The sequence below is a fragment of the Hyperoodon ampullatus genome (genome assembly GCF_949752795.1).
Source record: "Hyperoodon ampullatus genome assembly, chromosome: 8".
NCBI classification, from domain to species: Eukaryota; Metazoa; Chordata; class Mammalia; order Artiodactyla; family Ziphiidae; genus Hyperoodon; species Hyperoodon ampullatus.
The window spans coordinates 860509-887905 of record NC_136921.1 but is presented as its reverse complement, the minus strand read 5'-3'; the positions used below and the strand labels follow the sequence as shown (position 1 = coordinate 887905).

General features: G+C 52.0%; 2 protein-coding genes across 2 annotated transcripts in view; both read right to left on the bottom strand.

Moving 5' to 3' along the window:
• Nucleotides 1-1932: 1932 nt before the first annotated feature.
• Nucleotides 1933-6739, bottom strand: MTERF4 (mitochondrial transcription termination factor 4; the record flags this gene model as incomplete). The annotated part of the gene is made up of 4 exons (XM_079710403.1): nucleotides 1933-2528; nucleotides 3195-3379; nucleotides 5071-5551; nucleotides 6719-6739. The coding sequence occupies 4 exons, from the start codon at nucleotides 6737-6739 to the stop codon at nucleotides 2202-2204; spliced, it is 1014 nt and encodes a 337-aa protein (XP_079566529.1). The 3' UTR covers nucleotides 1933-2201.
• A 3026-nt stretch (nucleotides 6740-9765) lies between these two features.
• The window catches only part of PASK (PAS domain containing serine/threonine kinase), a 28312-nt gene continuing 10680 nt past the window's right edge, over nucleotides 9766-27397 (bottom strand). Inside the window, exons 9-19 of the mRNA XM_079709938.1 lie at nucleotides 26410-26515; nucleotides 25926-26221; nucleotides 24107-25521; nucleotides 22931-23112; nucleotides 22341-22508; nucleotides 18719-18844; nucleotides 18498-18632; nucleotides 15058-15257; nucleotides 12262-12425; nucleotides 10522-10758; nucleotides 9766-9928 (exon numbers count right to left, since the gene is read on the bottom strand). Coding sequence (XP_079566064.1) covers nucleotides 9819-9928; nucleotides 10522-10758; nucleotides 12262-12425; nucleotides 15058-15257; nucleotides 18498-18632; nucleotides 18719-18844; nucleotides 22341-22508; nucleotides 22931-23112; nucleotides 24107-25521; nucleotides 25926-26221; nucleotides 26410-26515 — 3139 coding nt within the window. The 3' untranslated portion in view covers nucleotides 9766-9818. The remainder of the gene's footprint in view (nucleotides 9929-10521; nucleotides 10759-12261; nucleotides 12426-15057; nucleotides 15258-18497; nucleotides 18633-18718; nucleotides 18845-22340; nucleotides 22509-22930; nucleotides 23113-24106; nucleotides 25522-25925; nucleotides 26222-26409; nucleotides 26516-27397) is intronic.

Below are 27397 nucleotides of genomic sequence, written 5' to 3'. Positions count from 1 at the left end.
CTTGAAACATTACAAATGAGCCACTGCTTTTTTCCACACGGCTCCTTCTTAAAACTCTAACGTCTTCCTTGGAGACACTCAAGGTCCACCCCAAAAAAGGAATCAAAAAATTGCCAGGGGCATACACATTTCTGTGTCGAAATGAAAGGAGCAATCCTGAGTTGCCGAGTTAGCCTTGTGCTAATCAAAACTTGGATCAACTAACCACGTAATTGAGCTTAGATTTAAGATTCTGTTAGTCCCAACTGGGGAGCACAAGAGCAACACCCTAGGTTCCAGGGATGGTGCCGGCCACCCAGAGGCCACAAAACACAAGAGTAAATGAAAAATGAAATCTCTTTACGTTCAAATAATTCTGCCCATGGCTAAGACAGTAAAGACAAAACTTCCCTTTCCCCTTGCACAAGGACTGACACGGGTGCAAATGAGGAAAGCTACGTGGCACCCTGCTGCTCACCCACCAGCCACACCAACAGGCAAGGGCTCCACCCGCTGTCAGCCAACCTCCAGCACCTTCCCTGGACTGGAACTCCTGCCACTGGCCAACGACTGCCACCGATGTTGGACTCCCGTGTGGAAGGACTCACTGAGCTACTGTTCTTTTGCAAAAAAAATGTCTTTCTCTTTGCAGTCAGGCTCGAATATGAGCCTGGAGAAAGCAAAAGCATCTACACCTCAGTAAATGCAGCTCAATCTACCCACAATAAAACGCAGCTCAAATCTACCAACAGAATCCCAATACAGAGGAGAAAGGAACTCTCTTAAAAAATCAGCTATTTACTTTACTTTTAAATAAAAGAGAAACAAATGTAAGCCCATTTAAAATCCTAAGTCCTCACGAATCAACACAGTCGCATTTTGCTAAATGAGGCCTTAGAGCAGTGTCTGAGCCTTGGCACCACTGATCTTTGGGCCGGCTCACCCTGTCGTGGGCCTGTCCTGTGACTGTAGGATGTTTAGCAGCAGCCCTGGCCTCGACCCACTAGACCCCAACTGCACACACTCCTGGTCCTAACAACCAGATGGGAAATGTCCCCAGATGTTGCTAGGTGTTCCCTGGTGTCAAGATCACCCCCAGATGAGAACCACTACCTGACAGGATTTACATGGTCTCTGCGAGAAAAGCAAGGCCAAGCACCAGGAGTCTCATGTGTAGCTGTTAAAATGCTGTAAAGACCTGAGTTTTGGGCACATCACACCAAAAATGTCTTCTGCGGCATCAATCCTGTGCCAGCTCCCCCCGGGAATCTCCAGAACCTTCTAGGAATCACCCATCTTCCCACCCCTCGCAGAGCTCACGCCATCAGGGCTGTACCTCTACCTCAGAGATGACCCCTGGCTTACATCCAAGTCCATTCCCCAACCCCAACTCTTCAAGTCACTCCTCAGACCCACTGGCCTCCCCAAGGGGCCTTCCACCACCTCTGGTGTCACAGAGAGCTCCCTGAAATGAAACCAAGCCCAGACCTGTGGCCCTGGCTCCAGGTCAGAACTCCATGGACGCCAGAGACGTCAGGCCTGGATGCAACCCCCTGGGCCTGAGCTGGCGTGAAAGCAAACTCCGCCAGCGGTCAGTCAGGGCCTGCTCTTCACAAAGATGCAAAAAGTGCCCCCACGCGTTGCTGGCGTTAAGAAGCTGTGCAGAACAAAACCATACATCACTAATCAACTTCCTTTTACTCTGCTGTACAATGACTGCAATTACAAAACCATAAGCTATTTTTGAACTAAAAACCTGAGTATTTTTGTGGAAAACCTGCTCCTTGTTTTCATAAAATAAAGTGCTGTGATATACTAAAAGCTCGCTGTCTTCTCAGAACTCTGTCTTTGTCACAAGAAGGATGTAAAATGACTCCTGAACCAGAAGAAACATCCCCCACTGTCACGGGACTGTCACCAACACAGATGGGAGAGAAAAAGTAAGACCAAATGTCGATGTGTCGAGCCCCCCCAATTTTAGAGGCTCAAAGTCAGCCTTTTATTCAGGATGGAACAGGGTCCTCCCCCCAGAACCTGACGGCAGATCAAACCAATGCATCTGCTTCTTAGTCTACTTCTCAGGTGATGTCCAATTAATTTTTCATCAAAAGACCAGTTTGAGAATGAAAAATAACCTGAGATGATCCAAGTGAAGTTCCCCAAAGCTCTGGGAAACTACAATACCCTCCGATCCGTCTCGGCTCTTCACTCCAGTCCGTCCGTCATGGCTCTCCCTCCTCCTCCAGGCTTCCGGCGTCAGCCATTCGGCCCTCAGGCTCCTCCTCCTCCCGGGCCAAGAGTTCCTTAAACACCCCAAACTCCTCAGCAGAAGAACAGGCTGTCTTGGCCAGAAACTCAGCTTCTGAAACCCTGAGGATGTCCTTGAGTAAAGGGTTGGGGACCAGCGTCTGCCCCTTCTTGTCGGGGGTCTGGTACCGGCCCAGGCGCTCCAGGAACACATGCCTCTCCTTGGTCTTGGTCATGGAGTACTGCAGAAAGTCGGTCTTCACCACGTCCACATGTTTAATCCCCATCCTGAAATAGGCATACTGGAGACACAGCGTGGTTAGGAAGTGCAGCTGCACAGAGCTTCGTAAGCTCCTAAGGCACAGCGAACTGACTGTCCAAAGGCGCTCGGAGACCTGCCTCGCTAGCAAGGGCAAGACACTATGATCCCGACACCTGCGTGATGGCTCTTAAAGCATTTTCAAATTCGTATCGAGAAAAATGCAGCAGAAAATAAAGGGCAGGAGGGAGAAATTAAGTTCTGTTCTTCTTCATGGGGTAAGGAAAACTATGAGTATGGAAAAAATAGGCAAAAAATTCAGAAAACATCTAGGATTTGACCTAAGCCATCATAATTGTTACCAAAAAATTAGGACACCCTTCACAATTACGTTTCTAAGATCAACATGCAAAATAGGTTCTAAAGATAGGAAGGTTCTAGCTATTTTTAAATTAAGTATTCTAAGCAGAGGCCTCATTAGGATTCTAAGAATAGGCCTGGGTCATCCGTTATTAATGGCAGAAAAGTTGCAAAAGAGGTTTTTTTACCTGTAGTAAAGAAGTGAAAGAACCAAAACCGAACTCTCTTTGGCTGGTGCAAGCAAAGAGGGTCTAAGCCTTTCACCTCATCCACTCGCCCCGGCGAGTCAGCTAACCCTGACTACACTCGAAAATTTGCTGTTACTAATCACGCCATCAGTCATTCTCACCTGGAATTTGTATTCCAGTTCACCAGGGTCCTCCCGAAGAACACAGGGGCATCTGTGCAAAATCTCGGTGACTTGCTTTACCGTGAAAAGGCACTTCTCCTTGAGAACCTCGACAGTGATCTCAATGTCCTGCTGACGCATGGTGAAAATTTCAGGGCAACGGTAAAGCACCCTCTTTAATTTCCCTGAAGAATGTAAAAACGGGCAAGTACATAAGTTTAGGATATTCCAGAAGCCCAAGGGGCCAACCACACCCAACTCAAGCCAGCATGTAAAAAACAAACAAGGATCCTCTCCTCCACAGAAGGAGCGCCAGCTTCAGATACGTCTTCCCAGAAGCGTCGTGGAAACGGGATGGGCCAGAATGACACACCTCCCCACTGACTCCCTCTCACTTCTCAGACTCACCAACCTTCCCTCCTGGTATCAAGAGGCCTCTTTCTGGCCTCACAGCTGAAAGGCACCTACTTCATATTCTAGGTCTCCTCTTGCCCTTCTCACCTAGAAAAGACTTTCACAGGGATTTACTGGAAAGCTCAGACAGTAAGATGGGATAGTAGCTTCCCCCATGTCAGGGCTTTGGGTTCACGTTTCCTTCTATAATAAAATAGTCCTTGAAATATTCGCAACCAACATTCTTAAGATCTAGGAGCCTGAACTCAATGAAAAGGTGTTCCACAATAATAATTAATGTAGTAATAACAAGAATCATGATGCACGACCACAGAGACTGATGACCTCCTGGTTGGTGGTGACCATATATTTTATCCACACTGAGGTGCTTCCGAGTGACAGAGTCCCTATTAGTAACTGCATTAAGGTAACTGGTATAAACTGAGACTCTCCCAGGCAAATTAGGGCATATGGTCTTCCTACAGGTAACTGAGTAAAATTTAGTACCTAGAAACTTAGAACCAGTTATTTAAACTGTTAATTAAAATCTTCCTAACAGGTGAGTCAGTCAGTGTCTTGATAAAACGTGTCAGGAATGAATTTCAGGAATTTAGTCTTCATCTTTGCAGCTTAAGGCCACGCTGAGCTTATTAATGTATTGATATAACCGCTGCATGTAAGATGCTAAGTTTAGCTTTTTAGATTATACTGCGATAGGTAATCTGTTAAGAGAAACACACACCACTATCTTCTGCTCATCTTCTAGAGAAGGAGGCCATGAAGATCCTCTGAAATCTGAATTCCCAAACCTTTTCTCCCCTTCCCCCACCCCCGACAATATTTTACCAGCAAGAGTCAAGAATAAACAAAAGAGTGGCATTCCTCTGGTCAAAGCGAGCAGGGGTCCTAGGAGTTGCTCACGCCCCGCCGCCCCGCCCCACTCCAGAAGGCCCGTAAAGAAATCCAGTGAACTTCTAGGGCTCCCGGGGTGCGAATCCTGTGGGGGTGGGGATGGTGGCTCTTTTTGCCTTCACTCCACCAGTGTCCCAGGAATCTGGGCAGATCTCACATTCCACAGTAAATCGAGACACCTGACTGGAATCCAAGCCTCTACAGGGAACTTTGTCAGTCTCTCTGGCTTCCCATCACACAGACACAAAGCACTAAGCCCACCCCAAGTCAGCTTGAGCATCAAAGGGCACATACCTGAACATAAACCAACACCATGTGCCCAGCGCCATTCTAGATGCCAGAGCCCCTACAGTGAACACGCCAGACACGAGCCTGGGTCGGTCACTCAGTCCCCCCTCCCTCCTGCAATGCCCTCTGCGGAGCTCATTCTGCTTCATCACCTCCAAGCCGAATCACACGTTCCTCTCAAGGGCCTTTCCCCCAGAAACCTCCCCGAACCCACCTCACCAGGCTATTCGCTCCCCATCTCTGACTCCTCAGCTCTCTCTATACAATCTACACCTTCTCATACCTTCTCCAAGCCCCAGCTTTCGCAGGTAACTGGAGCGCTTCTTCATTTGCATGATAGGCAGTTTCAGTAACTGAGGACTTTTCTTTAAGGCCACACACACAGGCTCTGGATTCAGACCCAGGAGTATTAATTCTGAAATGATGTCCAGCAACTGCTGAGGGTGGGCACCTGGCTGTATACTGAGCAGTTCATTAACATGGACATCACTGAAGCCCATGTCCAGGAGGGAACTGACGATCTCTCGCTCCACAGCCGTCCTCTGCTTCTCAAGGAGGCACTGAATCAGCCCCGTCCTGTGCTCTGGTTCTTGCGCGCACTTCTGGGGTTCAACAAAGGGTGAATCCCCGAGCCCCCCCCCGCTGGAGACCGTTGTCAGTTTACGCAGCAAAAAAGCAGTCGTCCTCTTCTGTTCTCCAAGCTGAGTAGTCTGCCTAGCAATAAGGGACCAGGTGAGGGGGATCAGGCGGTGCCAATCCAAGACCTGTAAGACACAGCCCCCAAAGGGAATTAATTCCTCACCACTCCCACGTAATGGACACCTCGGGATTTTTGAGGCAGGGTATTTAGTGCCTTGGTCCTACACAAATATAACTTTTTATAAGCAACCCACAAAGTCATACCTGAACTTTAAAAGCCTACAGAGAAGGACGTTCATGTACAGAGAACAGAGAACTGCAGGAGCACAGAGATGAGCTGTTGCTGCTATAACTGAGGAGACAGGGACGAGGAGGCACAGGGGAGAACTATTTCAAGGCCACCAGGTAAAGTATGGGGGGACGGGTTTCCTCCACCTTTTCAGTGCCTGGGGGGTGCCTGCAAATTTAACTGAAAGATTAACAGGCAGAAAAAAAAACAGTTTATTTATATACATATGGTGGCTCACAAGCGCTGGTTCCCTAAATGGCTACAGTTAGGGGCTAACTTGAGCAAATGGGCGGTGGGCTCCTAAGCGAACAAATGGGAGCCCAGGAAGTCTGTGATAATGTTTATGTAGATACACGTGGTCTTCCCTCTCTTTTTTTCCTTCATGGCCGTAAAGCTCCCCAGGAGAAAGGATCTGTGGCGCCCTCGCTCCCAGAAGATTCTGCTTTTAGCGCGATAAGGGCCGCTCCAAGAAGACTTCTTTCTGTAGCTGCTGAATCTCAAATGTCTTTAACTTAAAGTAATTTCCATGCCAACTCTGGGGGTCCAAGTTGGTACCCACACCTGAAAAATCTGGACCTCACACGAGCCTCCAGATTCACGTACTTAAATTCATTCCACAAAAGAAATCCTGGTAGCCTGCAGGCAAACTACAGAGAATTCCCGTTGACTTCAGAAGTCTCCAGGGTTCAGGTTGGCGCGAAACGGACGAGGCCCACATCCCCAGGCACTCAACCGCCCTTCACGGCCCGTCCCAAAGCCTCCCCAGCGCCCTCGGCCGCCGCGCCCCCGCCAGCCAGTCCAGTCCACCCGCTCGCTGCTCCCGCCTCCCGCTCTCGCCCTGTCTGGAGTCCACTCGCGGGGTCGGCCCAGCGCCGGCGGGGGGAAAGTGGGATAAAGCCGCACTGACGGAGCAGAGAGCACTGCAGATCAGGGTGCGGCACCAGGTCGGCGTGCGCCGGCCTCTAAGACCCGCCAGGAGCCCCTGCTCGCGGTTCCCACTCACCTGCCAACCCAACGCAGCCATAGCGCGAAGGCAGCGGCAGGGCCGCTGACGCCGGAAGCAGCCGTCTCCCGGGTCCGTCGCTTCCGCCCTCCGGGTCCGTTGCTTCCGCCCTCCGGGTCCGTCGCTTCCGCCCTCCCCCTCGCCAGCGCGAAGGCGCGGGAAGCAGTTCCGCCCAGCCCTTGTCCGCAGGTGTCCAGCGCTGGGCCGGTTTCTGGGGCCTGGCGCCGCTCGCCGCTTGCCGCCCGCCGCTTGCCGCCCGCCGGCACCGTGGGCGCGGAGACCGCGGCTTCTCTCCTTGGTGCCTACGCTGCCCGGGTTTCCGCTTTCTAGAGCACTTGGCTAGCGCAACAATGAACAGCTCTTTCCCCATACGTTCGCTTATTACCTTAAAATTCCTCTTAAGAGTGGAGGTGAGAGGAAACTGTAACCTCGCTCAAACCGGCCACCGCCCCGCGGTCCAGCAGTAACCTCCCCGGAGAAAGCAGGGTCCTTCCCAAAGCAGGTTCACGTTGAGGTAGAGACCGGGCGGTCTGAGTACAAGGGAGCCGGTCCCAGATAAAGTTATTTGGTGTGGAATCTGCATTCAATATGAATATTAGTGACAAGTTGAAATGGTAGTGGAGCGGTTCAGGCATGCAAAATGGAGTCTGGCGGCCATGGAGGACCTGGTCTCAAGCCACTCTCTGCACCGCTGAGAACGTGAGTTTGAACTGTTCCAGACCCAAGGACACCCCCAGCCTATTCAGTACAGCACCTGCCAGCTGCAACCTTCTGGTCTCAAGGTCTCCCCTTATAACCGTGCAACCATTTCAGACCCCAACCAATCCTTATTTGACAAGCACCCTTACTTCTTGTGAGCTCCAATTATAATTCTTGATAAACACCCCCCCACACACGCATACACACACACACATATTCTAGAGGTTTAAAGTATCCAATGGAACTCCAGAAGTCTTTACAGTTTAAAAAGAAAAGGGGGGGGCAGGGGTCCTCCCAGCTTAGAGGTCTGGTTTCCTCTTGGGATGAAATCCAGTGATGTTTCAGCCTAACTTGCCTTCATTCTTAAATTTCGGACATAGACCTGTAACAGTTCAAGTATAGAGACTAACCATCTTTCAAAAGGGGATAGTGGTGGAAAAGAAAAACAAGGTGTGCTTTCTCAGCTGCCTAAATTCCACCAATTGTAAGCCCAAGCCTTAGTGTATAAGCATTTCTTCTTGCTTTATCTACCTGTTTCTGAACTGAGAAAAAGGACTTGATTCTTGCATGGATACAATTTATAGAGCTCTGGGCCAGGCACCAGACTGGATGCTAAAAATCTTTCTACAGAAGGATTATGCCAAAGAAGAGGGAGGGTGTAAACTTTTCTATCTGGACTCTCTGCAGAGAGCACTCTCAGAGTGTTCAGACTTTCTGCTGCCATCAGATCAGATGAGTTTTAATTATTTTTTCTTATAGAGAAGTTAACAGTTCTTGGAGACCTAGAACTTTGCATTCTCGGCCCATTGCACACCTGTCTGAAAAAACATTCTGTAACTTCTTTTGTGTTATAAGCATCATAAAAACTACATAGGAAAACATTTGTTTTTTTTTTCCCCACTCTTGAAGAGTTCTTTGAACATCACGAGACTCATTTGATTCTGAAAAGTAAATGTCATTAACGTACTACACACTTTAAAAATTCACTTCTAAAAGCCCTGCCTTTACTGTCCCTGACGGATGGAGGAAGGGCCCTCGTCAGTCTCTTGAGATGTCACGGAAACTCGGGCAGCACTTCCTAAAGGAAGGGGAAGGCAATATCCTGCATCCCAGTAGTTGAGACTCAAATTAACTGTCATCGGAGCATCCGAAAATATCACGACAGTTGCATGCTTCCTAAATGAACACTAGAAACCGAACACAGGATCATACTAGAGGCAGGCTGGCCCCTGAGCATCTTCCCGAGAGCTCCAGGCAGGAGCCTTGGCACCTGCGGAAAGTGATAACGTGGGAAAAAGGCATGGGTTGGGGTAGCGGGGGGGTGGGGGGGCGGGTTTTGGTTTTGGTTTTGGTTTCTTCCTGCTATTTGAGCAGGGGAAAAATGAAAGGTTTCTCTCTGACGCCAACCACTCCCTCCCCTCTAACACAGATGCAAAATAGAGGCTGGATTTCCTGTGCCTGAGCTAGCTGACTCTGTTTCAGAGGCGGATGGACTGGAGCCTAGACGGGAAGGGCCTTCTGAGTGTGTGAGCACTGCACTGGGGCCTGAACGGGGGTGGGAGAGAGACAGTTGGGGCTGGACGCCCCCCACATAGTCACGGAGAGAGCCTGGACTGGCTGGGGAGTGCTGGGAGGGTGTCGTGGGTGGACAGCAGAGCACAGACAGATGGTGGGCCGGCCCTGGTGAGCTTGTGCACAAGGAGAAGGGCAATGCCTGAAACACCACACCCTCTAGTCTCCTTAGACCAAGCAAGCTGCAGAGCCCTGGGCTCACCCATAGGAGGGACCCCCAAACTGACCAAGGCTGAACCTCTCTCCAGCTGTGGCAAGTGGAGATGCACAAATGGAAAAATAAAGTAATGAAGTACTCCCCATACCAGCACTGTAGAAGAATCCACATGGTCCAAGTCAGGGTAATTGTTTACTAACAAAGTTGCTTTAATTTGGAAAACGTTCAAGGAAATAAATTAATGAAATAGTCTGGTCATTTGGTGAACAGGTTCTACACATTCCACATATCAGAGGAGCATATACCAAGTCCGGAAGCAGAAACACAGGCACATATACAAAAGTAGAAAGAGGGTTAAAAACCTTTTGTAGGCCCTTTGGAATTTCACAAATTAGAAGCCTTTTAATAGTAAAAAATAGTACAAAACTCAATTGAACACTAGAATGTTTTTTCAAGTCCATGAAAAAGAATGAATTCCAAGTCTATTTTATAACCCTAAAACAATATAGTATCCCTGGCTTTTGTTCTAACATTTATCAAGCTTGCATATGAGGTTTTAGACGGTGTACTGGGCCTAATTCTTGAGAACTTACTTCCTCTGAATGGAAGGGGCCTGAATATACCATGACTTCCTGAGTGAAGGAGAACGGCAGAGAGCTGGGTTTCCGGCGGTTAGGGGCCTGCCCGTGCACATGAAGCCCTGCACAGCTCCGGGGCCCAAGCCACTGCACTTGGGCTCCTGCCCTCCAGCTCCAGACTGCCCGTGGACAGAACTCCGCTCTCTAAAGAAAGAAAAAGATACTGTGTCAACTGCCAACAGCAAGATTCTAAAATACTTTGCTTCTCTTTGGAGAAATTCTTAGGAGCAAAAGACATCAGGGGAACCCTTCAGAACCCAACTGGCAATGTTCTAGACTCCCTGGACCCTGCTGTGGTGCCGCGGGGATTCTACGTCCAGAGCCACAGACAATGTCTGCCCACTCTGAGCAGCGGGGACCAGACACACGGGGCTGCCGCTCCCAGCTGTGGGCCCCCGGGGTCCCCCAGACCATCGCACTCCTCGTCTGGGCCTTATCCTCCCTTTCGGCCTGCTCAGACCACCGCCAGCTGCACTTCACAAACTCTCTGCCGCAGCCCTCAATCCTGTCTGTGGGTTCCTCCTTGTCAGGGGTTCCCGTGGGCATGCACCCACCTCCCAAAGCCCCTGGTGGTGTTCAGGGACCTCTGGAGTCTGTCTCACAGGCGACAAGCCAGCTCTGGGCCCTGACGTTCATGTCCAGGGCAGCACAGAGGAAGGAACCTTGCCCTCCCCCAAGGCCCGGGAAGCAGCCTGGGAACCGCCTCAGCCCCGAGGGGCACGGGCCTCGCCTCTCACCTGGCTTGTTTAGTCGACACACCCCTTCCCAAGTGTAGTCAGCCAGGTTCACAGGCTGCGTCACCCAGGGGTCTGTCACCAGCTTCTCCAAGGTGGTGCGCTGCTCAGGGACAGGCTGTAGCAGCCCAGACATGAGGTTCATGAGATCTGGGGACAGAAAGGCGTGTGGCCAGAAGACTGATGGAGGGCCCAGGCTGGGGGCAGGTGGAGCGCATTTCACAACTGCAGGTCCTGGGTCTGATGGGACAGGAGGTGGCTCTGGATCCCCACTTCTAACTAACACTCCGGGGGTTCTGGAACGTGAGGTCCCAGCTATGCTTCAGGAGGGGCTGTGGGAGATGTTCGTTGCCTCTGAAAGGAAAGCTTGGAGCTCGAGATCCCACCTTGCTCACCACACCAAGTGTGGCAGGTCCCAACCTGGGCCTGCTCTAAGGGACTCTGGGGGTGCAGAGCTGTGGACATAGGGATCACATGACAGGACGGAGGTGGGAGGTGGCCGGCAGCGGAGCCCCAGCTCAGTCCCCACAGGAAGGCAGCACGAGCTCTGAGAAGAGCCCCGAGCCTTCAGTCCGGATCTGGGTCCCATTTCCTTTTAGTGTCACCTCAGCCAGGGCCACTCCAAGCCTCACTGTCCCAAGTGAGTATCCCGAGAGCCTAGTGAGAGAGCCTGCGGAGCAGCCTCCGTGGGCAGAGCTGCAAGAGCCGTGGTACCACAGAATCCAGAACGTTAGCAAAGCTCTACAAATCTTCTTCTAGGCTGCTCTGGACTGAACTGTGTGCCCCCTACCCAGATTCACAGTGTGATGGTACTAGGAGGCGGGGCCTTTGGGAGGTGACGAGGGCTAGACGAGGTCATGAGGAGGGGCCCCCCGCGACAGCATCGGTGCTCTTATCAGGAGAGACACGAGAGGGCCGGCTCTCTCCCTCTCTCTGCCACGTGGGGACACAGGAAAAGGCAGCTGTCTGCAAGCCAGGAACAGGGCTCCCACCAGGAACCGCATCTGCCAGCACTTTGATCTCGGGCTCTCAGCCTCCAGACTGAGAAATAAATGTCTGTGCTTTAAGCCCCCAGTCTGCGGTGTCCTGTCGTGGAAGCCCGAGCGGGCTGAGACACAGGCTTCTAACCTAAGCAAAGAACCCAAGGCAAAGACTTGATTCATGAGGACACTTATCTCCTCACTGCCTGTAATGATGAATGATTACTCTGGCATCACAGAATGTCACTATGTCACTAATGTCTGAGAGACCTCAGAACCCCGTGGTCCAGCTCCCAGGAGCACCTCCAGGTATGGGCTGTGAGGGTCCCATTCCAGGCCTACCGCCCGGCGGTCCTCACTGCAGATGCAAACCGCCACTCATGGCCCTGGGGGAGCCAGCTCACGGGAGCTCGAGGTGGGACAGAAACCCCCAGGTTCCACACGAGCGGCCGGGGGGCCAAGTCCATCCTTTGCCCTCCCCCACAGGTGACCTTACAGTCACTGCCACGGCCACGCTCAGAGACTGCTAGTGTGTGCGCATCCTTCAGAAGAGGTCCCTATGGTCCAAAGGGAAACTCTCCTAAAAATAAAGTTGTGATGTTTGAAAGTCATATTCAAATCGTCCTTACGTTCAGATCAAAGTCCGAGAAGAATGGAAAAGAGAGAGAGCTGGGCTATCGGCACGGAGCCGGGTGCGCTGCTCTCGCAGACAGGAAGCCGGTGCAACGCCGGCGCCTGTCCGCCCGCCACTGCGCGAGCTCACCTTTCGACACCAGGTACGGGGGGTTTATCGCGGCCTCCAAGGTCTCCTCCAGCTCGCAGAAGGGGTTCTCCTCGAAGATCAGCGTGTACAGTGCGACGCCCATCGACCACATCTCCAGCTCTGGACCCTTGTAACTGCAGGAAGGAGAGAAAGCACTTGGGGCGCTGGGCCGGCCCCGCATGTGAGCCCGGCACCCGCACAAGTCACCCGAGAGCGGCTTCCAGGGAGACGCGCCACACTCCTCGACTGCGTCCTCAGCGCCGGCACGTCCGCCCCCAGCCGGGCGCCGGCCACGTGGCGCGGAGGGAGAGGAAAAGCAAAGCCCCACTCGGCAGCTGAGAGACAGTCAGGAGATGGCACGGGGGCAGAGCAGAGTGCCTCCCCAGGGTCTTCCTGGAGGAGGTGGAGAGAAGGCCCGGGAGTGCAGGCAGAGTGCCAGGCGCCAGGCCCGCAGGAACTCGGCTCACTAGGGGCCCTGGGGAGCCACAGGCAGCTTCAGAAAGACGTGAAGCATGCTCAAGGCGAGACTGGCATGGGTGAGCATCCTTAAGGATGAGGTAAGGCAGCGGCGCAGGACAGAGGAGAGTGAGTGAGAAGGGCATGGAGAGAGGGAGTGCAGGCAGCCGGCCGGCTGGAGGAGCAGGCTTCAGGGAGGCAGCTCCCTGGGGTGCTCTTTGTTATTGCCTGTGGTTATAAACACCCTCATCCCAGCCACCATTTCCTGGGCACTTGTGAGATGCTGGCGCTCTGCAAGGCATGTACATGGTTTAACCCTCATCCTCACAGCAAACCAGAAAAATACATATCACCTTGGTTCCACATAGAAGAGGTGAGGCCACTGCTGGGCGGGCACGGGAGCCAGGCTGACAGCCCCCACGCACCAGCCCCCGTGCTGCCCACCGCAGTTGGTCCCTCGGGTCTGGAGCTCAGGCGGGGGGCACAGTCTGGCCCTGAGAGACTTGGGCAGCAGCGTCTTTGCAGCAGAACAGGAATGTAGACAAGGTGGCTGAGAGGAACTGGTGAGAAGAGGGCCCAGGACAGAGCCCTCTGCCTTCCAGGGGGCCACAGAGAGCCTGGGGACATCAGGAGATGGGAAACCAGTGGGCAGTAGGGGCAGGGGGCTGGGCCCCAGACGAGAAGAGGGGCCAGGAGGGGAGGGGCCACGAGGACAGACCTCAGGGAAGTGAGGGGATGAGACAATGCTACAGCCAGAAAATCAGATTTGGCAGTTTTTGTTTTGTGCCATTTATGTTTTGGAAAAAGAGATTTTAAGAATTTTGGAGGCTAAAGAGAAAAATCCAATAGACTAGAACAGGGGTCAGCAAACTTTTGCTATAAAGCGCCAAACAGTAAATATTTCAGGCTGGGGCCACGTGGCCTCTGTCCACCAGGGCAGCACAAAAGCAGCCACAGACACTACGTGAGCTGACAGGACTGTAGTTATGAAAACAGGTGGGGGCCGGATCTGCCGCCCCTGGAGTAGAAGGACATGAAAACAAGAGGGAGGAAGCGGGGTCCCTGAGGACGGGATGTAGAACCAGGCAGTGAAGGACCCCACGACGCTCTGGCATCTGTCCCTCTAACCACAAGCCCTCCTGGAGAGACATGTCCTAACCACAACGCTCCAAAGTACGTGTAGGTGGTACAGGATAATACCTGTGGTCCGGATCTGACTGGATTTCATTTCACATGTGTACAGACACACTTCGTTTACATATGGACAAGACAGAAATCCATGCATACGCAGGGGAAACACTGAGCACCGTTTCCACGCAAGCCCACGAGCACCTGAGCTACGTCGGTGTCCTTTCCTCTCCCGAGTTCCCTGAGACCAGGCCCTGCCCAGGCCGGGCCCCTCCAGCTCACAGGCTTCTGGGGCACAGAGATGTAAACGCGGCCCACACCCCTGCTTCTCCTCTCAGCCAGAGCAGGAGGCTTGGCGCGCCCCGAGCTGACGCATGCCGGGCCAGCCAGCGACAGCACCTCTGGCCAGGAGTGGACCCAGCTTCAGCCTGGACCCTCTGCATTAGTACTTTTTCTGTTGCTTGATTTCTTACATGGCCAGCCCAGCAATACATTATTGGACTAGATTACTAGTTCTGTCATCAAAATAAATAAACCAACTAAAAAAAATCCTCTTCATTCATTTGAAGAGTCCCAAGTTTGGGGACTCTTTTTATCTTTCTCTTAACTTTTTTTTCTTTTTTTTCCTTTTTTAAAAAATGTATTTATCTTTGGCTGCATTGGGTCTTCATTGCTGCACGCGGGCTTTCTCTAGTTGCATTGAGCCGGGGCTACTCTTCACTGGGGTGCATGGGCTTCTCATTGCGGTGGCTTCTCTTGTTGCGGAGCACGGGCTCTAGGCACGTGAGCTTCAGTAGTTGTGGCTCGTGGGCTCTAGAGCGCAGGTTCAGTAGTTGTGGCGCACATGCTTAGTTGTTCCGTGGCATGTGGGATCTTCCCGGACCAGGGCTTGAACCTGTGTGTCCCCTGCATTGGCAGGCGTATTCCTAACCACTGCACCACCAGGGAAGCCCTCTCTTAGCTTTTCATTATATGAAACTCCAAACATAAAAGTTGAGGAAATAATATACTGAACCTCTGTCTCCATCCCCCAGCTTCCCTGACCCACCTCACTTTGCCTGCCTGCCTGCCCACTTATTTCCCAAACATACTTTATCACTTAACACCCTCGTCAAAGAGGCACAAACTGAAACCATTTTTTTCCCTAAAACCCCACCAACCGCAGGTCTGATGGCAGGTGTGACAACAGGCTGCAGCTCCCACGATACGTACGGGTTTCCCATGAGGACTTCGGGTGCGCAGTACTCCACTGTCCCACAGAAGGTATAGAACAGCTTGCCCCTCTCCAGGAAGGCTGCTGAGCCGAAGTCTATGAGCTTGATTGTAAAATCCTCAGCGATCACGATGTTCTCATCCTTGATGTCCCGATGAATGATGCTCTTGGAGCGCAGGTATCCCACTGCTGACACCAGCTGAAATCAGGAGGCCACAGGGGGCTTTTTAAAAGGCAATTCAAGTAGAACATGAATTTAAATTAAAGATTAAGAAGAAAAAAAGAAAAGAACAACAACAAAGAAAAAAAGAGTTCTCTAACTCATCACAAACTGGTGACAGGAAAGACTCTGGAGGCTGCAGATTGCACACGGCTGAGCCAGAGGAAAAGCAGCTCCAGGCAGCATGCTCACTGTGGCTGGCACAATCATGCCCACAAGGCAGCAACGCAGATCTAGGATTCTTTTCTTTAATTTCATTATTTATTATTATTATTATTTTGTGATAAGGACACCTAAGATACGATCTACCTCCTTGGCAAATTTTAAAGTATACCATGCAACATTGTTAGCTATAGGGACCATGCTGTACAGCAGACCTCTAGGACTTACTCATCCTGCAAAACTGAAACTTTGTATTCTTTCACTGACACCCCCATTCCTCCCTCCCCCAGATAAATATGTGAGTTTTAAGTTCTCTGTCTGTGTGCTACCAACGAAACCTCCTCAGCAGATACAGAACGACCATCTTGGGAGGAAAGACAGACAGACCACAGCAGAAGCTACAAAGACACATGGTGGGCACCTTAATGAGTGTGGGCTGATTGCATGGGAGGTGGCCCTAGAGAAGGCCTGACTCTACCACCTTTGGTTCACAGTGAGGGCCAGTGTTCTGCCCAGAGTTCACATGGAAATTCAGGAGAAGAGCTGGGGACAGAAGCCAAGTCTCCAAACTCCTACTTCAAGGCTCTGGCAGCTCCTCAAAGAGCAGCACTGAGTGTCAGCCATATGTTCCCCAACATGTGTGGAATTCTCAACCATGTGAATTTAAAGTAACTCCCCAGGAAATGGGCTGCATTTCAACAAGCCAAGTACATTAGTCTCCTCTGTGAAAGGGTAAAGTTACTAGAATATACTGCTGTCTGCCTGCACTGCACATTTGGTGACAGAGATCAACAAAAGTAGCACCTCAGTTAAGTTTAAGTAAGATTAGTACAATTTCTGACCCCATTCATAATTTGGACACCAACTGTACCAATCAACACAGTGATTTCGGGACTTCCCTGGTGGCACAATGGTTAAGAATCCGCCTGCCAATGCAGGGGACACGGGATCGAGCCCTGGTCCGGGAAGATCCCACATGCCACGGAGCAACTAAGCCCTTGCGCCACAACTACTCTGCCCACGCGCCACAACTCCTGAAGCCCACGCGCCTAGAGCCCATGCTCTGCAACGAGAAGCCACCGCAATGAGAAGCCCGCACACTGCAACAAAGAGCAGCCCCCGCTCGCCGCAACTAGAGGAAGCCTGCGCTCAGCAACGAAGACCCAACGCAGCCAAAAATTTTAAATAAATAAATAAATAAAAAACATAGTGATTTCATGGATGTAGTCAGTCATTTACATCATTAGAGACAACTTTATATTTACAGATGAATATCTTTGAGTCAGAAGCAACAGTTCATGGCAGACAAACTAAGCTGAATTAATTAACTTTAAATAAATAAATGAATGTATATTTATATACACATGCATGCAAACATATACATACCTGCACATTTATATAAAGAAGCATGCATGTGCACATGTACACACATACACACGTGTGCATATATACACATGCATGTCTATACTTATACATTCACATATATATATACACTTTTACATGTATATGTACATGCATATACATACACACATGCACATGTACATATCAGGTTCCAGTTGGGAAACAGAAAGCACACATTAATCTGAACATGGAAGGCTTCATCAAGGTTTATTAACTACAAAGGGGTAAAGAACCTGAACGGGAGTAGCTGCTCTTCCTGCAGGCCCCCTGCAAGATCCCAGCTGCACAGGAGAGCAGTTCACCAAGCAGACCCACAGAACCAGAACTGAGAGGCAATACGCTAATACCTGGCACTGTACATACATACGTTTATATGTAATAATATAGTTCTGTAGAGTTGTGAATCCATGTTTACATATAACAACACTTATTATGTATATAGATTTACAAAGGGGCTATAGATACTTCTTGCAAAAGCTAAAAAGTATTGAACACTAGAATTACCTGTATCAGTAGCCCCAAATTAACAACGGTCAGGTAGCAGCTATTGATAAGTGACTCCTAATGTTATGTCATACTGACACTCTGTTTGCCATGAAGATTTCAGAAACAAATCTTTGCCATGAAGTACAGTAGATGCATAAATAACCTTCCAAAGTAGCAAGTGGGGAGAGGTGACATTCTTCGGGCAGAACGATGATGACCGAAACTTACAAGCAGGTGCCTCAGAAATTTAATTTCACAAATCCAATAACTTCTGGGGGCTTATAGCTTTGAGGAAGAAATGTCAATTCATGGAAGCTGCCATTAGAAATCAAGTCAGCTCCAGGAAACGAAGAGCAAATCTGTGAATTGGTCACAGCCCCCTCCCAGGTATCTCTCCATCTTTTCCAGGGAGCTAGGAATCGTCTGGAAAGGAACTACCACAATATTAAAACTAAAACAAGAATGGCTGTCCCCCCCTCCCCACCCTGCCACCCAATTTCTCTCTCTCATAGGACACCTTTCCACTTCCCTGGTCACGCTCCCATTCCAAAAACTAACAACTGGACTAACATCAGTACACAGATAGACACACAAGAGATCAAGACAAACAGTCACTGTAAAATGAGACTGCCAGAACCGCAACCTTTGTGGACTGATTAGCTGGACAGCTACGTTTATTAAGCACTTCCTGTGTGCAGGACTCGTGTGTGCTGCACAAGGGCCTTAGAGGCACTCTCTGATTTAATCCCAACAGCCTCATGACGCTGGCACTAGTATGATCTCTACGTACAAATGAGCAATGATTTCCCATTGGTGAACAAGGATTCAGATCAAATGCACAATCTCAGAACCCAGTCTGCTAGCTTTGTTGGTCCATTTTTGAGATTGGTGTGGCTATTGTAGGGATATAAGTAAACCTGAATCATCAAACCCACGTCTGCTGTCATTGCAGGATAGTACCTGGCCTCATTCTTCCTTCCCCACCTTACTCTCTCTGCTTCATCCATAGAATTCTCTTCTCAAAATACATATCCTACTCAATAAAATCCAAAAACCGAAGGCCAGATCCAGCTCACAGAGAGAACGGAGTGTGTATCACTGATCCCTGCAGCCCTGGGCCCAGGCAGCCAAGCCCACACTCTCCCCCGGGCGGCTCTGGCCTGCTCTCACCTGTCGGAAGATGTAGCTCGCCAGGGGCTCATCAAGGCTGGGATGGCAGTCGATGAATGCAAAGAGGTCCAGGCCGGAGCCATGCTTCTCCATCACCAGCTGAAAGAACCCTTGGTTTTCAAATACATCCAGTACCTGGAAAGACACAAAGCTGGGTCTGGACCTGCCGGGGTACCTTCAAGACAACGAACTCGAGAACTGATGTGACAACAGCTCTCCACCTTGATGATGTTGGCGTGCTCCACCCTGGACAGGATGGCAATCTCTAAGGTGACTTTCCCAAGTTTGGGATCCTCAATCCAACAATCCTCCAGAACCTTCTCCTTCTTAATAAACTTCACCACCACCTGCGAGGAAAACAGAGAGGAGGTGACTGCAGCCCTGCCCGCCACGCCTCTAGCAGCCCGGTGAGCCCACTGCTCTACCTCCACCCTAGCCCCACACCCAGCCCCGCTGAGCCCCAGGGACATGAAAGAAGAAGCCTAACAACAACCCTCCAGCGCGAGCAGACAGAGAAGCAAGTCAGCAGCCGACCGGAAGTGCTGACTGGACCAGCCCGATCTAGAAAGTGGGCGGACGGGGGTGACGGCGGAGCTGCAGAAAGACAGGTGCTCCCCAGAGCACCGCGTGCCACCCCAATTTCTCAACCAAGTACTGAATGTCCTGGCTGAGAAAATGAAACAAGAGGCCTGAGAGCTAGAAAAAATGAACAAAACCCGTCATTCACGTTGATCCTGAGAACTAAGCAGAGAGTTCAGCAAGACAGATGGACACAGGATAAATACAGAGAAAACGGTGTTAGTCCATTAATGATAGTCCACTGGAGTGTGGAATAGAAAAACAACACACCGTTAGTAAAGGAAACCAACACTCTAAGTCAGTGAATGACAACCCTGCCCCTCAACAAAACACCTGCTCCTAGGTGGGTGCTGGGCATGTGGTGAGCAGTGACCACGGGCCGGGCCTGCTCTGCACTTCAGCAGGAGACCCCAAACCAGACGACAGAGAGCCCCGCCCTCACGGAGATCAGCATCTGCCGGGAAGCAGACGATACACAAGATGCGCCGCGGGTCAGGAAAAGCGAGGGCCGAGAAGGAGCAGCTGAACCGGGAAGTGCCGGGTGGCGGGGCCAGGGAGGGCTTCCTGAGGCAGCGGCTTCTGACAGGGGCCGGGGGAAGGCACTGCAGGCAGAGGGAAGATGGGGGAAGGTTCTGCGCATGGTGAGCAGGCGGCACGAGGGGCACCGACGGCACACAGGGCCAGGGCAGGAGCAGGGAGACCACTCAGGAGCTTCTGCAATATCCAATCACGCCACAATAATCTGGAGAAAAAAGGTGGTGGCTTGGGTGCCAGCATGTGCATGGTGACAAGTGGACAAACTCTGAAGATGCTTCAAGGGGGAGTGTCACCACGATTTAACAGGTCAGATGAGAGACGCAAGGGAAAGCAAGAAGATGAGGGTGGAAGCAAGGCTGACGGCACAGGGAGGATGATGGGGTCAGGCGGGGCCGGAGCGGTGCAGACGGCAGGGCTCGCGTTCGCGTGCTCGCAGGGAGCCGCCTGCTGCCCGTCCGGCTGCAGGTTCAGGGAGACAAGAAGGAAGGCGGCCTCCACGGCCTCCACACACACCTAACGTGAGCTGCAGGGGGAAGAATAACGGAACAAGAGAAGAGAATCCTCTTATGGTAAAGAAAGCTCTAGACATCCAGACTGAAGTCTTACCAAGTGTCAAGCAAGAATAAAGAACACACACACACACACACACACACACACACACACACAGAAATACATCCTGGTGAACTTTCTGAATTCTGAAGATTAAAAAAAAAACAAAAACAGAAAGGATAAAAATCAAGTTGCTGGCAGCAAAATTCACTTCAAAGTAATGGTAGATGACAATAGACACCATTGTGTGTCTAAAACGTTCTGAGAGGAAAAAGGCACGTCTCCACTAAAATATGAGGGAAAAAAACACACCTTAATACATGCAAGGATTCCGAATGGAACACCCATGCATCCTTCCTAGGAAAATTAGTAACAAATGTATGCCAGCAAATGAAACATGAACACAGGAAAGAGAAGAAACTGGATATAAAAACACTGGAGGTTTAACAAAAGCAGGACAAGACTTGTACACTGAAAACTATAAAACATTGTTGAGAAATGAACACAACATTGTTAATCAACTATACTCCAATATAAAATAAAACTTTTTAAAAAATAAATGAAATAAAATTTTAAAAACATTGTTGAAAGAAATTAAAGATCTGAATAAACGGACAGACATCCCATGTTCGTGGATCAGAAGAATTGATACTGTTAAGATGGAAACACCCTGCAAATCGATCTGCACTCTGTCCTGAGAACTGGACCCAAACCCTTCAAAGTATACTTTCTGATTGACTGCTTTACTTAATAATGTGTTGGCCTAATAACATTCAAATTGACATCCCTGTTTTCTGAAAGACAAAATTACTCATGTGGCTTCTTCTTCCTTAGGTATAAAGGTCTAAAGAAACCCACAGAGCCTTTTGGATTCCTGATCCAAACCAAGAGTGAGAAGATCTGCCCCAAATAAATTAAAGATGACAATAGAAACTTAAGAACGAGACTGCTTAGAAACACGTGACACCCAGAGCAGCATGTGTTTAAACCTCTAGAAGGTGGCCGAGTGCACTCAGACAACTCAACACTGCACAAGCTTTTATTATTAAGTAACAGCTTAGAAAACACACATTCAATCTAATAAGCTAGAAAAATAGCAAAATTAACTCGTAGAAAGTACAAGAAAAGAAATTTAAAGAAAACAAAGCAAATATTTGATTAAAAAATAGGCAATTCTTTGGCAAGTCTAGCAAAGGGAAGAGAGAGTGAAGACAAGAATGAGGACAGCCAAGGGGATGAGACTCGCCACAGAAACCCCTGAAGATGTGACGTCACAGGTGCTGGTCACCACCGGTGTCCCCAACTCTGCAGGCCCCACAAAACTGACAGAGAAAAAAGAAAAAACACTTACGTATGAATATAAATGAAAAAATCCCAAATAAAAATATTAGCAAGACAAAGTCAGCAACGCGTTAAAAGAATGTTATAACACAATTGAGGAGGGAGTCTACGAATGGAAGTTGACTGTTGTTATTCATATATTAATAAAGGATACAAAGATACGATCATCACAGTAGATGCTGAAAAGACATTTGATAGAACTCAACGCTCATTCTTTAAAAAAAAAATTTAGTGAACTGAAAATAAAATGAAGTATCCTCAAACAAAAGGTATCCATCAAAAACTAAAAGGAGCCATTGGAATTGACAGAGGACCACCCCGAGGTCGGGAAGCGTACCTGTTACTCCACACGGCTCTGCGGGTCCTAGCCAAGGTGACAGCAGGAAGGAAAAGAGGCGATGAGATGTAAGTAATAGAGAAAGAGACAGGACTGCCACTGCCGGCAGAGGAAGAAAATTCAAAGGATCCACTGAAAAATCACTAAAACCAACAAGACTTTGATACAGATCCTTGAGGTACCAACCCAAGCACGGAGCTTTGGTAAATTCCAGAAGTGACTAGAAGCCGCCGTGGTGAAGGGGTCCCACACTGGCCCTCCCAGGAATCGGCACGCTGGGCCCGGGGACACCTGGGCAGTCTGCGGGGTTCCCCGGGACAAGCAGTACGGCAACCGCGCCAGCTCCCCCGACTCACGAAACGCCCAGGCAACTACAAATCTAATCACAACGGGACTTGGGAGGGAGGGGCGGTGGCTCTAAGGCACATTACAGGATGAGGAGTGCGGCCGGGCAGGCGGCCCCTCAGCACGCAGACCCCAGCCCTGCAGGAGCCCAGTACCTCCTTATTGGCTTCCTGGTCCACCGCCGTCCACACGAAGCCGAAGGCCCCGCTGCCGATGGGGCTGAGCGTGCTGTACTTACGGGAGTACGCGCCCTCGCAGGCCGCCAGCCCCTCCAGCTCCACTGCCTTGGAGGGCTCCTCAATCCAGAGTTTGCTTGCGAGCGCCTGCGAACGCAAAGGCAGGTCCGAGGGACCACACGCAACGCACTGAAGGAGCTGGGCAGCGGCAGGCCGAGCGGCGACAGCGGCACCCACGCCCTGTGCTGCCCCTCCCTGCTCTTCCCAGGCCCACGGGGTCCCCGGCCCGAGACCCACTCTCCACGGGGTATGCCAGGGGCCTCGACATGTCGGTCCAGACTGGCACACACCTGGACCCCACCGTGCACACGGAGACGCACAGATTTGAAATCCCACATGTGGCTTGATACTCACACAGAGTGTCAGAAGACAGACCCTACACAGACCCTCTTCCCATCCCAGAGGGCACAGAGAGAGAGAGAGAGAGAGAGAGAGAGAGAGAGAGAGAGAGAAAGAGATGCTGATTAGGAGAGGCGGGCGGAAGGCAGGAGCTGACTGCAGTCACCAACCTCCCCCAGGCTGGCTCCAGTCAGCTCGCAGGTGGAGTGGGTGGAGTGGGCGGAGCCGGGCAGGAGCAGGCAGGTCCGCAGGGCCGAGTCCAGGTGGCCGTGCAGGAGGTCCTTCACCAGCCAGCAGCAGAACAGGGTGGACGAGCCCTGGAGCTCCACCCGCTTCACTTCAAACTGCACACCTGAGGACGGAAGGGGAGACCAAACACCCCCGCTGCTGTCACCACAGCAGTGTCATGTCCCCCAGAACGGGATAAAGCCAACAGACAGTGCCTGGGGGAGGGGCGGACCGGAGAAGGGCAAAGCTGAGGCTGGCGGCCCCATCACCTCCCGCTGGCGCGGGGTCAGCAGCCCAGCATGTCCTCGGGGGCAGCCGGAGGCCAGGGGACTCAGGAGAGACCCGCCACCAGCCGCCGATTTGGACGAGCCTGGAAAACCTGCCCCCAACACCCTCCACAGGAGTCTGGCTCGGGAGCCACACGTACACACACGTGCCACCTAACTGTACACATCACCGTGCACACTGCCGTGGCACGCGTGTGCATTGACACAGCCTCCTGGGAATACAGCAAATCAAAGGTAGCTATCAGGGAGGTTTACAGGTCATTTTATTTTCTTCTTTTTGTTTATATTTTCTAATATTTCTGCAAATAACACATATTACTTATGTAACTCTTTTAAGTTTGGGAAAAAACCCTGGTAACCAACACTACAAAATCAGCAATGAGGAAACAACTGGCTGAAATATGGCACCGTTAGGAAATTAGGAAAAGAAAAAGGGACAAGTGAAGGGGTCTGATGGCCACACCCTCAGAATGGAGATTCTGAGACCAGAGCAGCCTGAACCCCGACAGCACACGGAAAACCACCACCAGCCCCTCAGCCACACCTGGCTCCTGGTGTGGCCCCCAGGAGCCCACCCCCTGCTGCACCGCACAGAAGGCCTGGGCCCCCGGGCTGCGCCCTCCCGGCACACGCACCTGTAATCCTCACTTTAAAGAGGTAAACTCTAACCTCGGTTCTTTATTTAATATGACACCTCATTCCTGCCAAAACGATTCTGGGGGTGAAGCCCCATCAGACGCCAGGATAAGGAAGTCCCCCTGACCCCGCTGCACCGTGCTCTCAGGGCAGCAGGGCAACGGCGGGCCCACCCCGCCCCCCACCTGCACGTACCCAGCTGCGAGCCGTCTCGGTGGTAACAGCTCCCCGCGTAGGCACCCTCCTGGATCCCGTGCTGCAGGTCGGCGGCCCTGAGATGCGCAGGGCCGTCTGCTCTCACGGGCGTGGAGGTGACCTGGAGGCTCAGCCTGGGTGCCTCTAACGGGGACGCATCCATGGGGCCAGCTCCAGACACAGGAGGGACGCAGTCTGGGCTCTCTCGGCCATTCAGGTCATAGTGTTCGGAGGACAGCAAGCAAGTCTGCAATGGTTCTGCTCCATCCAGCCCCAGACAGCTCTCACGGAACCGCTGGCCTTCCCCCAGACTGAAGTAGGTGCCGGTCAGCAGTAACAGGTCCCGGCCGTCCAGGACTTCTGACCTCTGCCTGCGTAAACCGCTCACGTCCACATCAGAGACCCCCAGCGAAGGGGAGTGGGTCCCCCGGAGCTCAGACGTAGCGCAGGAGCAGTTCGAAGAAGTTCGGTCTGTCCATTCGCTGAAAACGAGTTCCTTGAGGTTCCAGGAAAACGAATTCTCGCCAGCCTCCCGGGCCTCCATGGCCTCCGGGGCACCGGGCAGGTCAGTGGCAAGGGCGTAGCGGGCCGAGGAGCTGCCCGAGCGGCTGCCGTGCGGGTCTGTGCCTCCCAGGTCACGCGAGGATGCAGGGGCGGAGGGTGGGGGCTGTTCTGCGGGGACCAGCTTGGCGCAGGAGACACCCCAAGGCCCCGTGAAGCTCGGTGCAGACAGCTGCTCCTTAATCAAGCACGTCCCCAGCCACGGCTCATCCAAAGAAGGCGTCGAGAGCAAGGGCTGCACTGTCCCCAAGGGGCTGGGGGCCGAGTCCGGGCTTCTCCACTGAGCGCTCCACTCTCCCTCGAATCCAGGGCTGCACACCGGGAGGTCCTGCCCTGCCGTCTGACCCACAGCGTGGGGCCTGGCCTTGGTGGCATCAGCCCCATGGTCTGAATCGCTGGTACCACTCGAGCCCCTCCGTCCCAGCTGTGTCTCCTGATACAGGCCACCCCTTCCAGCACCACTGGTCCCATCTGTACTTGGCACTGGTGTTTCAGAATCTTCATGGGAAGCACATGGTTTTGTGTCCACTGGGTCAGACCTGTTTCCTCCCAGAAGGTCCTGCCTGAGGCTCTCTGCTGTTGCCAGCCGCTCTTTCTCTAAGACAGTGCTCTGCTGGTCCTCTGGCGACGACCGTCGGCCAGAGGCTGACGGGCATCCCCCTGGGATGTTTCGCTGGCCCTCGGGCAGTGACTGTTCCTGGGCTGGTGGGCTTCCCTCTGGGATATTTTGCTGGTCCTGGGGTGACAGCTGTTGTCCATGGGCTGGTGGGCTTCCTTCTGGCATGTTTTGCCGGTCCTTGGACAATGACTGTTCGCTGTGGGCTGGCTGGCTTCCTTCTGGGATGCTGTCCACCCTGGGGATTGTTATACGGATGACATAGTCACTTAGGAACCACAGAAGAGTCAAAAAAAAGAGATCGCGGGGTCCCCCCCTTGATTAGAGACCCGCACCATGCATTTAACACCATAAACTTACGACAGAAAAAACTTTGATAACAAAATTAAAAAATGAAGAACCAACTCACATATTCTCCAGATAAATCCACACTTAGCAATGATTTATCCAAGAATGGCACTGAGTGCCTAGGACCCTCTGCTCAAGGCTGTGGTCAGCAATCTCACTTTGCGGTGAGTGGGACCCCGACAGCCGTGCAGCCAGCCTCTTCCTGCCCGCAAGGTGGAGGTGTGGGAAGAAAGGAGAGGCATTGGACACTGCACGCGGTAAACCACAATGGCTACAAACACCATTGGATCTCACAGCTCAGAGAGGGCAGGGCACGAGGGGCAGGAGGCTGGAAGAGCCGCGCCCCCAGGGTCCTGAGAGCTGGAGCACAAAGCCCCCAGCACACTCAGCACGGGTGGACCACTGAGGAAGAGGCCGCCACGGCCCACCAGGCAATCTGCATCTAGACTCCCCTCTGCCGGCCCCGCCGCCAGCACCCACTCAGCAGGCGGTGCTGAGCGCCGGCCCCGTGTCAGCCCAAGGTCGGCCGCCAGCACCAAGGCCAACAGAAAGTGGCAGTGCCCGGCCTGGCTGGGGAGGCATGCGGCGACCTGTAAATGTTACACCAGGGGCTCATAAAGAGGTGGGGAGAGGAAGGACGCCAATCAAGGACGGGCCCCACAGAGGAGGCCGCTGTGAGTGGAGTTCTGAGGGACAGCTAAGGGGGCGAGGGCCTGCAGAGACCAGGCAAGAACGACCCGTTGCCGCTACGCCACCTCTATCTACCACCACCATCCACCCGGGCCAAGAGGCCAGCCCTGGGCCCGTCTCCAGGGAGCCGCATGGCCTCTGCGATGTCAGCAGGTGAGGCGACGAGTGAAGGAAGGAGGAAGACGGTAACTGGCCTGTGAAGGACGCAGATCAAACACTTGGAACCGCGAGATCAGAAACGTCCAGCGAAGAGGAAATGCAGGAACCGGCCCATCTAGTGGAAGCTCCTCGTTGCCCACCCGCGTCCCAGAAAATTAAGTCCACGCACCGCGCTGAGGATCACTCAGCACATGAGCCACCGCTGAGACACACCTGCCCTGACGCAGGCCGGGCACCTGGCGCCCACACCAGCGGGTGCTCCTGGGCCCAGGCCCCACCATGCGCCCCCAGGCAGCACAGAATCCTCCCTCCTCACCGTGTGTGTGTGTGCGCGCGCGTGTGTGCGCATGCACACGCACAGACACAGCAAGGAGAGCCCGCAGTCACGCTGCTCCAGCCACCAAAAGTTAAATAGGAAAAGGCCAGGAAGTTGAAGCACATGACAGGAGCCGTGTTCGCAAACCATGGTGCCACCTGTGAGGTGGCGGTTCTGAGGCAGCGCTGCAGAGAAAGGTCTCCGAGACACACACACCGCGTGTCCAGGCACGTGCACACATTTAGGACAACGTGTGCATGGCAGCCTACCTGTGCCTGTGTAACACACACTTCCATCTAAGCACACGGGGAAAGGGGTCTGCAAGATCACTGCTGGCAGTGGTTCTCTCTGGGGGTCCTGGGAGAGAGTCACAGGGACTTTTGCTCTTTACCATTATTCTTCTGTACTTAGAAAAACATACACATTCACGTAGTATGTATTTAAAACATAATTTCAAGAAGACTAGAAAACAGCGTGTATGTGTGAGTGAATAAATCTCACACAATGGTGAACAAAAGATGCCAGAGATAAGGGAGTGCATTCGGTGAACTTCAAGAACAGGCACCTCTGACCTGCGTCCTGACCCCAGGGCCGTGAGGGA